This window comes from Gymnodraco acuticeps, unplaced genomic scaffold, assembly GCF_902827175.1.
Source record: "Gymnodraco acuticeps unplaced genomic scaffold, fGymAcu1.1, whole genome shotgun sequence".
NCBI lineage: Eukaryota > Metazoa > Chordata > Actinopteri > Perciformes > Bathydraconidae > Gymnodraco > Gymnodraco acuticeps.
This window is the reverse complement of record NW_022990214.1, coordinates 1,088,050-1,104,494: the sequence shown is the minus strand read 5'-3', so window position 1 is coordinate 1,104,494 and position 16,445 is coordinate 1,088,050. Positions and strand designations below refer to the sequence as shown.

The 16,445-nt window shown below is 40.1% G+C and overlaps 1 protein-coding gene across 1 annotated transcript in view; it reads left to right on the top strand.

The window, feature by feature from the left end:
• The first annotated feature begins 4,727 nt into the window (after positions 1-4,727).
• The window catches only part of LOC117547728 (collagen alpha-1(XIV) chain), a 49,267-nt gene continuing 37,549 nt past the window's right edge, over positions 4,728-16,445 (top strand). The window contains exons 1-3 of the mRNA XM_034218519.1: positions 4,728-4,858; positions 12,316-12,424; positions 16,294-16,398. Of these exons, the coding sequence (XP_034074410.1) occupies positions 12,325-12,424; positions 16,294-16,398 (205 nt within the window). The 5' untranslated portion in view covers positions 4,728-4,858; positions 12,316-12,324. The remainder of the gene's footprint in view (positions 4,859-12,315; positions 12,425-16,293; positions 16,399-16,445) is intronic.

Here is a 16,445-nt window from a genome sequence, read left to right as displayed (position 1 = left end):
TTTTACATTCGATTGCATTAAGGCTTTATGATATACTTCACAGTAGACATTTGAACATATCAAATTGCTGATCACCGCTTTCATTGAATTTTGGATGATTTAGTCAACTTTGTAACAAAATGACCTCCATAAAGAAAGGAATAAGCAACCATCCGGATCAGATAAACCCCCCCCACACACACATACATAAACAAACACACACACACACACACACACACACACTAGATGTGTTCCCCCCCTTATGTGCCCAATCCCCCCATGTGAATCACACCTGGCACTCACAAACACACACACGCACACACAGAACAATTTGACACGTTTCCCGCTCTTATGTGCCATCCCCCCACATGGATCACACCTGGCACACGCAATACATGTTCAGTGTCTATTCTTTGTATATTTACTGCAGTTTTTCATGTATACCAGTAGTCCGATACAATATTTACAGTTTGAAAGGGTGTTAAATGAAATTTGGTGATGATTAATGGTTTTTGTGTTAATGTAATAGCAGTTAAAACAGGACCGGTCAAATTTGACCGCAAACACCAAAGTAAGGGGGGGGAGGAAACGAAGACAAGGAGGGTTAAAACAATACATTCAGATATACTTTGTCAACCCTGTACACATGTCACATAGGCCTACTATAGCAGAAGTTCTATGCTGTATGCAGGGCCGGCCCTTGGCATAGGCAGTATAGGTGAATGCTAAGGGCGCATCAACCTACTGTATGGAGGGGCGCCGGAAAAAAAAGTGACATAACAACACAATTTCCAGATTTTGGATCAACAAAGTACATCTTATTATCTTATACTAACAGAACTACGCCTATATTGCGTACAGCGCCCATAAACTATGGCGCACCCCCACCCCCCCCCAAACAAAATCAAGTTGAACCGCCCCAGCCCCAGTAAAAACCAGAGGTTTATGTGAAATAGTTCTTTTTTTGAAATAATGGTTTTAGTGTGCAATTATAGGTTTTAATTTTATATTTGTGTTAATTTAAATTAAATCAAACTCCCAAAAAACGTATACAGCTTTTATTAACATTGGAATTTACTGTGTAAGCGGCCGCAGGAGGGGGGGAGAGCTTTAAGCCCCTGTCACACTGTCCCGAAATGTACACCCGATGGACACACGAATATTGAATTGTGAATTTCGCACGAAGATGGCCCCGAACCACACACGAAGGCAACATTTACATTACATTTAAGACATACAACTGCAACGAAAGTAACACAAACAATTATGTTAAAGTACTATGATACTGTACTGATATTTTCAGACTTTGTTCTTTACTTTATCCGTCTTTATATGTAGAATATATTAAGTGTTCTCCTTAATGTTGTTTCCATAGCAACAACAACTTCTTGTCAACTCGCCTTCAAAATAATATATTATATCCTTTTTAGTTTCACAGAACACAAATTGGGTTATTTACATAATATGTTTACATGATTTTGTTGTGCAATAAAACAACCCGATGGACACACGATAAAGGAAATGTTCAAATTCGGCTGTGATCGTGGCAACATCGGGCCATTCGTGAGGGCATCTAAGCTATCGTATGACCGCCGGTGGAGTTTCACAGGCTCCGGCAGCAACTTCGTGAGCGGCAACTTCGTAAGGCACTCGTGAGGGCATCTTGTCAAGTCGTGTCATCTTCGTGTTGTCATCGGTGCATTCGCCCTCACTCTGATCGGGGCGAATGCCCGATGGCACCGATGATAACAAGATGCCCTCACGATGGCCTTACGAAGGGCAAAATTGACACACGAATTCAACACGAAAATGAACCTTCGCAAGGTCTTTCGGCTATTTTTTGGCATGCCAAAGATTTTGCCACCGCTCACGAAGTTGCTGCCGGAGCCTGAGAAACTCCACCGGCGACCATACGAAGGCTTAAGATGCCCTCACGAATGGCCCGATGTTGCTACGATCACAGCCGAATTTGAACATTTCCTTTATCGTGTGTTCATCGGGTTGTTTTATTGCACAACAAAATCATGTAAACATATGATGTAAATAACCCAATTTGTGTTCTGTGAAACTGAAAAGGATATAATATATTATTTTGAAGGCGAGTTGACAGGAAGTTGTTGTTGCTATGGAAACAACAACATGACGGAGAAAACGTAATATCTTCTACATATAAAGACGGAGAAAGTAAAGAACAAAGTCTGAAGATATCAGTACAGTATCATAGTACTTTAACATAATTCTTTGTGTTACTTTTGTTGCAGTTGTATGTCTTAAATGTAATGTAAATGTTGCCTTCGTGTGTGGTTCGGGGCCATCTTCGTGCGAAATTCACAATTCCATATTCGTGTGTCCATCGGGTGTCAATTTCGGGACAGTGTGACAGGGGCTTTAGAGAGCTCTCTCCTGAAAGACTGAGAGGCTCTGATAACCTCAGCTCAGTGAGGTAAAGGCACACCTTTATATGATTGTTATAAAAAAATAAGATAGTATAAAATACTATATGACAGTAAAAAAAGTTGTTATTAATAAACAAGAATACAGTTTAAAAGGTGATTTGTAAAATATCCATAAAGAAAAAGTAAATCTGTTTACAGTTCTGTTTCATATGGGTGTTGAGAGATGTATCCATACTGTAGATCTCCTAATGTTGCTCTCAAAGTGCACCAGATTGATGCTTTTAACTTCAATATTTAAAAAAGAATCTTGTGTTAGATCCCGGGGGCATGCTCCTTGTATAGAATCAGGTGCATTTGTAAACACACAAAGAAATAAATAAATTAAAGGGATAGTGGAAATGGAACCTCAAATAGTTTCGTTTTAACTTATATACAAGCATAATTACGTACCAAAACAATCACACCTGATTAAAAATATATAATAATTGCCTTACGCATGTTAGAAGCACTTTATTGCAGCTTCCCCGAAGTTTTTTAGAAACGAAATGTTCGACTCAGCCAAACCGGAAGTGACGAAAACTCAGGAAGACGATACGATAACAAACTATGGCGTCTATGCAGAATGAACGTGGAAGGGCAAATATACCAGACAAAGAAGAAGGATTGTACGAGGTATCCAGTGATGATAGCGAGTCAGAAACATCCTCTCGGCTTTCCTACGAAAATGTCGTTTTAGGAACTGAATCTGAATCCGGTTCAGTAAGCGACGATGGTGAGAATATTGAGCCAGACGATGGACCATTACGTCCTTATTTGTTCGAGCCCGAGCCCGAGGTGATGGTTCACGGCATGGGCAATGGCGAGGATGACCAGGACCAGGCGCCAGATGATGCACCCCTACGCACAAATAATCTTGACTGGTAGGTCCCTAAGCATAGCTCACGCATCTTAAGATCACCTGTAGCCTTTACAAATATTAATCATTGTTAACCAGTTAAGCCCGAAGGTCCCCCCAGTGGACCCCTCCCACAGTTTTTTTTCTCTCACATGTCTCAGGGCTTCTTAACATTTATGAAACTATTAATGTTTCATACCCTTTTAAAGGTAAGAAACTCCGCTAACTGACAATAAGAACAATTGTTAGCTAGAAAAAACACAAGAGTAATACCAAGCCTTTGAATTAGCATTGAGCGAAACAATGTTAACTAATGCTAACGCTTTTTTACACACAACACACGGTGGAAATGCCCTTATTACTATCTTAACTGCACAAACAAGATATACGATTTAAAGCTGAGACTCCACAGATGTAATGTCATCACTGTAAGACCTCGAATTCCTGGAGCTATCAGCCAGAAAAGAGAAAGTAAACAACATCCGGTTCCAAAAATATTACAATAATTACGTCTTACCTTTTTTGATTTGTGATCAAAAGTTGTGTTCAACGGAATAAAAACGCATCTCAAGGTTAATCCAATGTCGTTGTGTCACGTAGAATTTTTTACTGATAATCAATCATCATATTTATGGCAATATACTCGGTATAAAGTATTGCCGTCTTACAGTCTTATAGTATTACCTATAGTGAAAATTTCTGAACAAATTTCACCCACTGACGATGAATGGCTGGGTTTCTTGGAAACGCATGAGTCGATACGCCATTCTCTGCATTTGCTGTCACACTACAGCCATACAAAACACATCTATTCACCATAATAAAGGTCGGCTATTCACATGCAAATGCTATTGAATGTCCGCCATTGTTTGTGCCTGTCTTCCTCTGCTCTCGTCATCACCCGAAGATTCCCGACGATTCCCGAAGTATTTCGTTTCATTGAGAGGGCGCAGTAAAATTGAAAATAAAATGAAACTAGGCGCATGAAATTTAAAAAAATGGTTTATTATGCTTATTTTTAATACAAATACATAAGTTAAACCCAAAATTCGCGGATTTCCACTATCCCTTTAAGTTGTAGAAAAGGAACAAACAGAACTATTCAAAACCAATATTTTCTAAATATTATCAAGTTGATTTAAGGGTTGTGCATTTTTAAAAGAGTTGAACAGACTGTGAATATACAAGGAATATGCTAAGTTTGTGGAATATGAGGAATGATTTGAATCCTTTAAAAGTCAGGGGGTTACAGGTTCTTGAAAGAAGCAGATATGCTGGAGGTTTTTCTCAGGGTTAGCTGACCTCACCTTTGTTAGCCTCTTTAGCTCTGTAGGGTTTTATGTTGCGGAGGCTTTCCGGGTGCCCGCCCCTGCTGCGGCAGCGGGAGGGCCTCTCTTCCCGGGTGCACGCCCCTGCTGCGGCAGCGGGAGGGCCTCTCTTCTCGGGTTTCACGGAGTTCAGATACAACCTGACGCAGGGAGACGGCTCCTCACACTGTTTAGCGCAACTGTTGCTTGTTGACATCCCACTTCTGGAATGCTGTGTGCAGTCACTGGGAAGGAATAACTTGGACTCACCTCACCGACAGGTAAGAGCTCACCTGGCTCTGGGGAAAGCGAGGAAAAGTTGTAACAATTGTATGTTAAACTAGCTTTGTTTCAGGTAAACGACTGAAATAGGCTAACGCTAACTTTATATCTTGTGTGTGTGTGTGCCTTCTTTTTATAAAAAATGATTGTTAAATATCCTACCTGAGTGAGTGGACAGTTCGTTTCCAAACTCTTTGTAAAATATGCACACACAAAATCAATTGTCAGTAGGCCTATTTAAATACAAAGTTTAAATCTCTGGGCTTTTTAAGCATTGCAGTGATAAGCACGAGCTAATGTGCGCAATTATTGCGTAGTTCGTTGCGTCAATCATTAAACACTCTCTTTTGGTTGTCCCTAATGTATAATTAATTCACATTAAATGTATATAACACTTTTAGAACGATATATTCTGCAAAACATCAAATTGTAAAAGAATGCATGTAAGTTGCTCATATGTATTCAAAGATGTTTGTGAAGAAGAGTGTTACCAAATTGATTCTTACATTTTTTTTATTTTGCTCTTGCATTTCTTCAGTTTTTATTATTTGAAATAGTATGGCTAACTGTTAGTACATTCTTATAAATACATTAAAACAAAAAGTTGTATCAAACACTGCATCCAGCACCGTATTCCTCCCTGTGTGTGATTAACATCACTTTCATACTACTGGCAAAACAGAGCCTGCTCAGGTATATCTAAACAAGTACCCGCCTGTACAGTGGGGTTAGGCGGTCATTTCGTGGTATAAAAATAGACAATGGCTAGAATATTCATGTGAAAATAGTGCCATATTCTGCCATGCCTGTAGAAATGTTGGGTCAAAAAGAATGCATAGCACAGATGTCTTCACCACGAACGGCTATAAAAAGATCTCATATCCCAAGCTTATCAACGAGCTAATGTTGCAGCTGAAATGTTCTCCAGGTCACAAAGTCAACCTCACATGATGATGTGATACCAGTTTTCAAGCACAGTAAATATTCTCTTCCCAGAGTATATGATGGGACCAAGGTGATGTTTAGTACATGGTTTTAATAATACTTTTGCTTTTCAATGTTTGCCATTTCAAACCATGAGCTGGTTCAAATCATATGTAACTTGATTTACAATATCTTCTCATTTGTTTTATCAGTACAGTTTTGAAGCTTTTGTGCTTTTCCTTGCCACAGTCCACTTTGGACTACATGAAATATTTCAGGATTGCACTTTTAACACACTTTAAATGTTCTCACTTGCTTGGTTTCAAAACAGAAAATGCCATAATCTGTTCATTGGGGACCATCAATGCTATTTTTCATTGCTGTTGCCGGCCACTATTGCTCATGTAAACCTACTACTGCTGCGCCCCCTGTAATCTCAGAGGCACCCCGAGTCATTTTGTTCTGGAACCGGGCCTGTACATGGCCATATACTAAACACACTACAGAGTCCATTCCGTGTCCTGTTTTTTATTTTTATTTTTTTTTATTTTGATATACTTTATTAATCCCCGTGGGGAAATTGTTTCTCTGCATTTGACCCATCCTGTGTTAGGAGCAGTGGGCTGCCATTTTTGAACGGCGCCCGGGGAGCTGTGTAGGGAACGGTGCCTTGCTCAGGGACAACTCAGTAGCACTTGGTCTTGCCGGGACTTGAACTGGTGACCTTCCAATTACCAAGCCAAGTCCCTATCGACTTCGCCACCACCGCCCACAATTTTACTTTTTTACACAAGTGTACTTCCTGTCTGCCTTCTTCTGGTGATTTATCTGACGTCCAGCTGGTCCAACCGTCTTTTAACCTCTTTTCCTTTCTCTTTCTTGATCCTCCTTAGCAACCTTCATTATAGTCCTTGACAGTGGTCTGTACTGTATTAACAACATGTCAGTGTCACATGTTAAGAATTTACAATCAGAATCGAGTATTCAACTAAGCCGTGTAATACAAGTTGTTAGTAGCCTTAAGGGCCTACACAGTTGTTATGCTATACCACATTGCCCTTCACTGGATGTATAATGAGCTGCACTAAACTACATTTTAGCACTTAAAATACCAAGCCATTCTTTTGCGGTTATTTTGGTGAAAGTAACTAAAAAGTAGTGTAACTCATTACATTTCAGAGACAGTAATATTGTAATGTACTTATTACTTTCAAAAGACAGTAATAAGTCATATGTAATATATTACATTTTGGAAGTAACTTGCCCAACACTGCTACTCAGTGTGCATATATTCTCTATACAATCATTTTCAAGTCAGCTAGAGCCTCTCTATGTTAATGTAATGAGGGTTTGCTGTTATACTAGTTTACAGGCTTTACAATCAGCATGATGACAACATTGAGCTTTAATATCTTTTTTTAAATCTGATTCCCAAAATATCATATTGCACATGTTTTTTCTCAACTTCACAAGAAGCCACTAAACTAAAGTTGAAGTTATTTTGTGGTGGTGTCTTTGTTGTCTAGTGAGATCACTCCAAAGGCACATCACCAAATAAGTAATGACATTGGCTCGAGGCTGCTCTAATGTACAGTGTGAAAAAATCAGAACAACATAAGTGTTAAAAACAACTACTTTTGTTGATGTAATTAATTCCATTGTCAGATTCACAAATGTTAAGGGCTCTCTCCTCTCCAACATTAAGTTAAAAAGTAATTTGTGTTATGCTTTTTCATGCTAAATGTCTTATTCTCAATAGACTTATGAGCACATCTCTACAACACAATATTTAAAGTGGTGCGCATGATTCTTTGTGAAGTAATGCAAAGACAAGAAATCCATTATTTTATTTTCGGTAAAATAAAGCAGATATTCCTATTGGTGAATTCAGATCTCAAAAGACCAGCAGTGGTAAAGGTGCCTCAGTCAATACAGCCCAAACAAAAGTGCTGATGTCCTGATTTGAATTGCTTAAAGTGGACCTATCATGCTATATTTGAAACGTATATTGTAGGGCCATACCTATATAAATATATATATCTTTTCAAAATACCAAACAGATCCTGCATTTTAGCCATGCCGCATTTCGCTCTATTTGCTCTTTCCAGCCCTGTTTTTGCAGGGGGCTGATTCTGTGAGCTGCAACTGACCACGCCCCCCTGCAGGAGAGGGGAGTTGGTAGTTACTTTTGGCATTATGGATATCTAGATACTTTCCAAGGTTTGACATAATGAATTGTGCTACTTTTAAAGCAAGCAACGATGTTTTAAAATCTGTAATCAAAAAGCTCCTCAAAAACACTATCGAAGCAGTTCCTGCCGTTGCTACGTTAGTTCAAACAGTAACAACGGACTATTTTTCTTAGTAGATGCATGTCAATTTAAATCAACACATACAACTATTTTTTAAATCAATAAAATCATTTTCTAAATCCATAAAAGCATTTCAATTAATATTGGGAGTCATGTCGTTACTTTGTTGAGAATGTGGCCATGTAATAAGCGGGATAATGTGCACATTGCACATTGCATAATGTGCCTTCATGCCGATCTAGATCCCTCCGCTTCGCGTCGGGCTCCTGATCGGCCTGTCGGTGTTCTTTTCTCCATAATGACCGCGTTGCTGCACATTATCCATTACATAGGATTATATAGTCATTATTCATTTGTTTTAAAGCAGGAGGTGCAAACGCTTGCCTCGGGGAGGGAGAAAAAGAGCCACAGCGGAGAATAAACAGAAGGGCAACCATGGCAACCATGCAAGGGAAGTCTTCTTCGCTGCTTTTGTGGCAGACTACAGCACCACTTACAGGCCTGGCATATGTACTACAGCGTCTCCAGCGCTTTCGAGCAGCAATGGCCGGCCGTGGCCCAACCTCTCATTCCCCTGATAGGTGGAGAATTGACCAATAGCCGTAGCACCACTTTACTGACGTCAGTAAAGTGTTCAAATCTGGATCAGTCTGTATCAGATCTGTTGCATCCCCTTTTTTAGAGATTTGGGTATGGAGGAAAATAGAGAGGGTTGTGTTTTCTGACACTTGGTGAGTTCCCTGGAACACCGGGGACACATATTCACGTATCAAAGACGTACAAGAGTGCATTTTGCATGATAGGTCCCCTTTAACTTAATTGCATGCGCCGATCATTTGTAAAGAGGAGACTATACAGTCCTCTCAGCAAAACCCATCTTTTCTTCTCTGTCTGACAGCAGAGAGATACTGTAGGTACGCACGACATGCAACTCACTTACTGTACAGTGTCAACTTAGACCTGGCAACATAGACAAGCAGGTACATGTAAAACATAAGAAAAGTTACATAAAAAGCTCTAAAGTCCATCCTCACATACTGCATGGATGATGGAAGTCGGAAAAGCCTTTAGGCAGACTAGGAGTTTCTTTTATAGGTTCTTCACTGGTGGCCTTTCCAGTCATAAGGTCTCAAGTAAAAGTAGGCTCAGAAAGGAGGACATAATAACAGCAAATAAATAAACGATTATTTGATTAACAGCGAAGATGTAATGACACTTAAAGGTGGGGTATGTAATTTATTTCAGATACACTTTTTGTTATATTCCATGGAAGGCTCTTAACATCCCGATAGCAATGAATATCTTGAGTGCTTTGACAAAAAATCCATAAAAATATTTCATCTGTGGAAGCCGTGGTACTGTAAAAAGCTCGACCAATCATCTGAGCCGGCCCGGCTAAAATAACTGGATGGCCTACCTGCCTGTCAGCCTTCCATCTGTGCACAAACTTATCTCGTGCCCTCATTGGTCATGTGCGCGTTCCTGTGTGTTGGAGGAGGGGCTCTGTAAGGAAGCGGTTGTGTATTTTCAAATTCTAGCGCACTCGAGCTGGTTTCTCCAAAATGACCTACCCCACCTTTAACTCCCAGCATATGGAGAAATGAATCTATAATGTGACTTGATATGAGATTAAACAGGAGGACAATGTGTTTCACATTCAGCTTCTTCATGTCTGCTCATTACGTTGTTGGTAAAGCTGTTTGAACAAAAGGCGCGTTCACACCGCAGTACTTTTCCCACTTTAGTTCAGATATAGTTCCGAAATGTTGCATTCACACCAAAAAGAGCCGGAACTAAAATTAGTTCATGAGAACCTTTTCACCCCCTTTTCCATCCCTGCTAGAGAGCAGGGACTTTCGTGGGAGAAAAAGGTTCCTCTGTCTGATTGGCTGGGCGGATTGCAAACCACGCCCCGTAAAACTCCCAAAAAGTTTTGTGAAGCCGCCATTTTATTATCCTCGCATTAGCATTATTAGCATTATCATTAGCCCAGCGCAGAAACGCAGAGAGACTAACTTACGGCAACACAAAATAAAACATGGGAGCGGTGGAGATGAGGAGGTGTCGGCATTCTGGCGATTTACTCGGAAGTAGTGATGTTACATATTGCGCCGAGGCTTCGGAGCGTGTGTCGAGTAATCCCCGAAGCTTTTTGTGAAGCATGTATCGAGGCTTGTATCGTTTTGGGCCAGTGATGTCACCGATGACAAACGAAGCCTCGCTGCCTGTCGATACCACGTGACTGCTTCACGAAGCGATTCAGATCCGTTGAACCGTTGAACCACAACGCTCATAATACCCATGGATGTATAATAGGGCCCGGGGACACGATGGAATCAAGAGAGCTCAGACCCTCACTTATAGAGGTCGGAACATGTCATAATAAATAGATACAAGCATAAATAAATGTAGGAATAAAAACATCAATAAATACAGGAATACATATGTTGCAGTGTTTTCAGGGAGCTTTAGTGTGTGTGCTGTGGCTCAGCTGGAAAGCAGTTGACTCACGACCGCAGGGTCTCTGGTTCAACGACTGAACAATACCTATTTTTTGTTGTTTATAAAAGCTACAGCTAAATGAGATAATGTAGTTAATACATGTATTCTTTGATATGGTTTAGCCTTTCTCAGGCTACAACATGGTTAAGTTTATGAATATTATTAAGGAATACAAATCCCTCTTTGCAATGTTTACCAGCCTCCTTAGGCTTTTCAATCACAATCATTAAACTGGAATAAATACAATATTGTTACCATGAAAATATGATTTTATGTTCGTTGTTTAGAGTTATTCTAAGGCTTTACTCATTGGGAACTCGGTATGAGATGATGGAGCACACTGTTGAGATGTCCAACCTGTCTGTTTTACACACTTTGACCAACAGGGGGGTTTGTGTTCAAATGAAGCCCATGATGAAGCCTCATGAGATGAACCCTTTTGCGAACCAATTGGCTGGAAAGCTTCAAAGCTTCATAAGGCTTCATCTCGCCATCACTACTCGGAAGACTTCAGTAGAAGCTGCTGGGAGTCCCAGCAGCTTCTACTGAAGCCAGTCCCCAACTCCGGGGACTTATTCCGGTGTGAACGCGATCTGTACTTAGTTCATGAGAACTAAAGAGTTCTCATGAGCTAAAGAGTTCTCATGAACTAAGTTCTGATTAACCTTTGTGGGAAAAGTACTGCGGTGTGAATGCGCCTATTGTGGACATAGAGTATTTGTGTTTCCGCTTTTACATTATCTTACTTCTCCCTTTTTCGATGTAATACTGAACCCCAATTTAACCGAATCCAGAAGCGTTTTGAAATAACACTTGTATCGGTCTGTAAACTCCAGTCAAATATCTGAGCTGCCTGATTGTTAATGTAGCTTTGTTCTGTCTGCGTTTTGTTGAACAATGTCCTTATTCAAAAAGAACAAATGTCAGTCAGTTGTTTCTAAAGATCATCTGCCTTCTCAACTTCTCTGCAGTTTCCAAGTCTATTTGAAAAAATGCAGTATCTGTAGTATTTGTTAGATTCAGGCCTTTATAATGTGCTTGTAAAACCTTTTGATTGATAATGTTGACTGACCTCCTTTTATATAGTCATGTACACAGATCTATTGTAGCAGGGTGAAATGGCTATAAACAACTGTAAATATACAAATGAACAATCCCAATATTTCAAATAATCTTCCTTCATGAAAGAATAAGCTACACATTATTTTTGTTTATGTATAGCGGTAAAAGGATCTTTCTTTATTTGGAGGCATTTACTAAACATTTCGTGTGTGTTAAATGTTGGCGCTCTCAGCAGAGGCGTGTTTGTTTTACAGCCTCTTAAAGTGCCTCGTAATATTATAGCCTTGTGTGCGTCATTAGCTGTGTGAAGTTTAAGGTCTGTAATGGGGACCCAAGCACCGCATCAGAGTCTACAATAAAGAGTTCCCATGGGAAAAGGCACCAGATAAAAATTCAAAAAATAAAACAATATTACTAAAATATTGTATCTGCCACCTGGTAGCCTTTAGTTTCATGAAACCTTTTTGAAAGCCAGTGAATCATTTCAGTAATGTCAAAATTCAAGGTGATGTTTTTCATTTAATGTTTTACTTTGTATTTTAGCATTTTATTGCAGATTATTTGACTCGACTCAGTCATTTGGAAACTGTATTTATACCTAATAAATATATGCATGGCTAGGTAAATACTCATTGCATTGTTATTCATGTTTGTAGGCTCCACTCATGTCTCCTCACCTCCATGCTCCATCATCATCTCTCTGGCTCATGCTGTGTTTCCTGCTCAGTGTCTTCCTGCTGCTGTCCCCAGGGGTCTATGGCCAAGGTAAAGTGCTTTCATCACAAATATAACTTCTTATTACTACAAATATTCACATACACAGCTAAAGAGGATGGTGAAGTCTATCAAAACATCTGTGTTTTGTTGTTGTAGTACAGGGCTTCTCAAACTCCGGACCAAGGTCCGGATCCGGATCGAAGTGCAAATCAATCCGGACCAAACCCTGTGTCCCATTATTAAAGAAAAAAATAAAAAAATAAATTATAATTCTGATGTAAATTAAAGTGGACCTATTATGCTGTATTGGAAACATATATTGTAGGGCCATACCTATACTAAACATGTCTGACGTTTTTTGCTTAAAATACCAAACAGTTCACCCATTGTAGCCATGCCACTGCTCAAACCCCTCTTTTGCAGCCCTGTTAGAAAAACGCGGATTTTGGGTCCTTAGCTTGAAAAAAAAAAAAGAGGAGGCGGAGCTAATGCCTGATCTAAATTCTACCGGAGATAAAGTTAAATTCTGCTGTGATAAAACGCCATCCTGTTCTAAACCACATCAAGGATTATTTCTGAAACAGTATGGAGCTCATGGGGACTTTACTGGCATTGATCCGGACCATTGACCTTGTATAAAATTCACAAGTGGACCTTTAACAAAAAAGTTTTGAGTACCCCTGTTTTAGTATATATCATTTAGCTAGCAGCAACTGCATTAGGCTAACATTATCATTGCTAAAATGATAGTCCTGACATGAAAAATAACCTATATAATGGCATTTTGGTCTTCTATCTTCTCTTTTGTCCCTCTTCACTTGTGTCCCTGTCCCCTTCTCATAATTTCCACCCTATTCTAAGGGGAAGCATTTACGCAATGTGGTGCCTTTTCATTTCAGCTTCTTACTTTGTATTTCTTCGCTCCTTTCCCTCAAATTATTTTAGGAGAGTGCATTTACGTTGTGCCTCTCTTCCTTTGTTTCTTCCTTCTCTTTTCCTACCCCTGTTCCTCAGACCTATCCTAAGGGAGTAGACACGTTGTGCCTCTTGACTTTTACTTTCTAAGGGTCAAAGTTCATATGGCGATGGATTCCTTTGAGCGACATGCGCCGGCCCGTGCCTTACCTTGGACTTCTAATAGAACTGCTTGGGTCTTGATAGATTGAGTGGGGAAGTTCATGAGATATCTGTTATCATGTACCACTATTTATTTTTGAGAAAATTAAATGTAAAGGAAGGACGTAGCCCACAGCTTTTTTTTGTAAAGATAAAGACTACTTGAGATGCTAGCTAGTTAGTTATTTGCACATGTTTTAATCACAACTCAGTTTAGCGAACACAATGTCTTACAATCTCACACGTATTGTAAAATGTTGTGAAATTGTATAGTTTAGGGAAAAGCTTAATTTGTGTTGTCAGGAGACAAATTGCTAGCTTGTCAGCTAACGGTATCCTCTTACCATTAATGTAAGCATAAATTATGTCATAACTAGGGCTGTCAAGTTAACGCGTTAACGCAAAAAAAAAATTAACGCCACTAATTATTTTAACGCGATTAACGCATGTGTATTTTTTTTCCTCGGCCGCCCCGTAGTTTCAGAGCGCATCGAGTTTAAAATACCATCTACAAGCTGATGCTGACAGCCCCGCTCCTGCCGCCCGCTTGTGACAGACCACACTTCCACGCTCACCGGCAGGCTATTGGGAGGACTGGGAGGGTGTGTGTATGTGTGGCCCAAGCGAGCGAGAGAGAGACCTTACGTGCATTGTTGTTGTTAGCATCTGGTGCTAGCTAGCTGCGCTAACGGATATGGAGCTGTTTAAATGAAAACAAAGGAGCGACATTTCGCCACAACTGCGCCGAGCACTTGACTTTATGCAGGAAGCCAGACAGTGGGACATTGTACGAAAAGTCAGCACACTCAGCACGGATAGTGCGCAACATGATTGTAGCGTCCAGGCAGCTCCCGTTCGAGCATATGCCTTGAGTTGCACATAGCTCCAACGATCCAACACACACACACACACACACACACACACACACACACACACACACACACACACACACACACACACACACACACACACACACACTTATTGTATTGTATGAGAGGTTCCAGGTTGAATTGAGGCGAATATTTGTAATGTTCAGAGGTTGTTGTGTTTAATATTCATGAGGATATTTGTCATTGTTCAAATGATAATAAACATTTGCATAAAGCATATTTTTCCACTCATATGTTGATAAGAGTATTACAAACTTGAAAAATATTCCTCTAAGGTACATTTAGAACAGATCAAAAATGTGCGATTAATTTGCGATTAATCGCGATTAACTATGGACAATCATGCGATTAATCGCGATTAAATATTTTAATCGACTGACAGCCCTAGTCATAACACTTTACATAAAACAATCATTTAATGTATATTATTACAATAATCCACATTTGATATGTCATATTCTTCACCTTAATAGTTATGATGATTACTATTATGTTGCATCACGCCATAACGCAGGTTTTGACCGGCATTTTTAATTACGGCAACCACATTTCTCATTCGATTCTAGGAAAACAAGGTTACTGTGAGCTCATGTCCGTCACATTCTCATAACCACAATATCTAAGGAACGGAATTAAGAGGTCAAAGGTCATAAAACACTTGTTTGGGTATAACTCAATGATACGTCTGCTAAACATGAAAAGTGAACACAAATGTAGAACAGGATAAAAAGTGTAATTGGATAAATTGATTAAGAGAAATGTATGAAAACGGCAACTTGAATGGTTGGCATTCATTAATCAGGCTATAATTAAAATACATTTTGGTTTATAAGAACAGTATATCACAGTGTGGTGCTTTTCAATCATTATGACATGTTTTTAAGAATGTTCTATTTATTCATGGTTACTACATTTCATTAAAAGAAGCAATTGGCCTCAAATGTCAAATTATTTCAATGCTGAACTAAAGAATGATGGCCGCAACCAGCTACTCGTACCCCACCCATCAGGAAGTACAACACTGCTACTCTACTTGCCTGCATATCTGCCCGCCTGTGTGGAGAAGTTGTTGTTGTAAGTGGGTCTGTTAGACCTTGACCCCAGTCAGTAAAACTCCCACCAGACCCTTTCTGATCTTCTGCCAGGCTCCCAAGAAGATGAGGACCCTCTAGAGGCCCCTGGCTCAAATACACACACACACACACACACACACACACACACACACACACACACACACACACACACACACACACACACACACACACACACACACACACACACACACACACACACATGCTATTCAGAAAAGAATGTGTTGAGTGTTGAGGGTCATACGTCCACAGAAGCGATGAAGACACAGTTCTGTGATTCATGCTGTTCAAGTCTACACTCCTCTTGTCTTCTTTGCTTCCGTTTCCCGTCCCCCCTCATCTTCTTGTCCATCTATTACCCTGCCACATAGTACATAAAAAACCCTGACACACTGTAACTCTGTGCTGTTCCACTGACATGACCGTTGACCCTCCAGTCTCCAACCAGCGTCCTGTTCCTGTTTCTACAGCAGACGGGAGGACAGGGCATGCTTTGATGGATGAGAGGCCAGCTGGAGAGAGGGATGGATGGAGGGCGGGAGGATAGAAACATGAAAGACGCTGCTTGTTAGGAAGCCCCTGCTGGAAATTATGTAGATGAAGTCGAAACAAGACACAGATTTGATTTAGGGAGAAGGAAGCGAGAGGGGTTAGGCCGTCTTAGAACGGGAGCTTCACAGCTTGTTTCTTTGATCTTTGAAAAGCCTGCAACTGTCTCTTCCTCTTGACCCACATCATGGACTAGACAGCATGTACACACATACATAATTAACTTGATTTCATTTTTTTGTTGTCTCCCTTTGTCTCTTGGACTTTCAAGGTCGTCTTAAGCTGACGGTCCTGTCTGAGGACAGACTGCAGATGAAATGGAAGGAGGCCGACGGACCTGTTCAGGGCTACAAAGTCAGAGTGAAACCCATCTCAGGTGAGACTTCCTCAGCTCTTAAAATAACAACAATATTCAGACTGCAA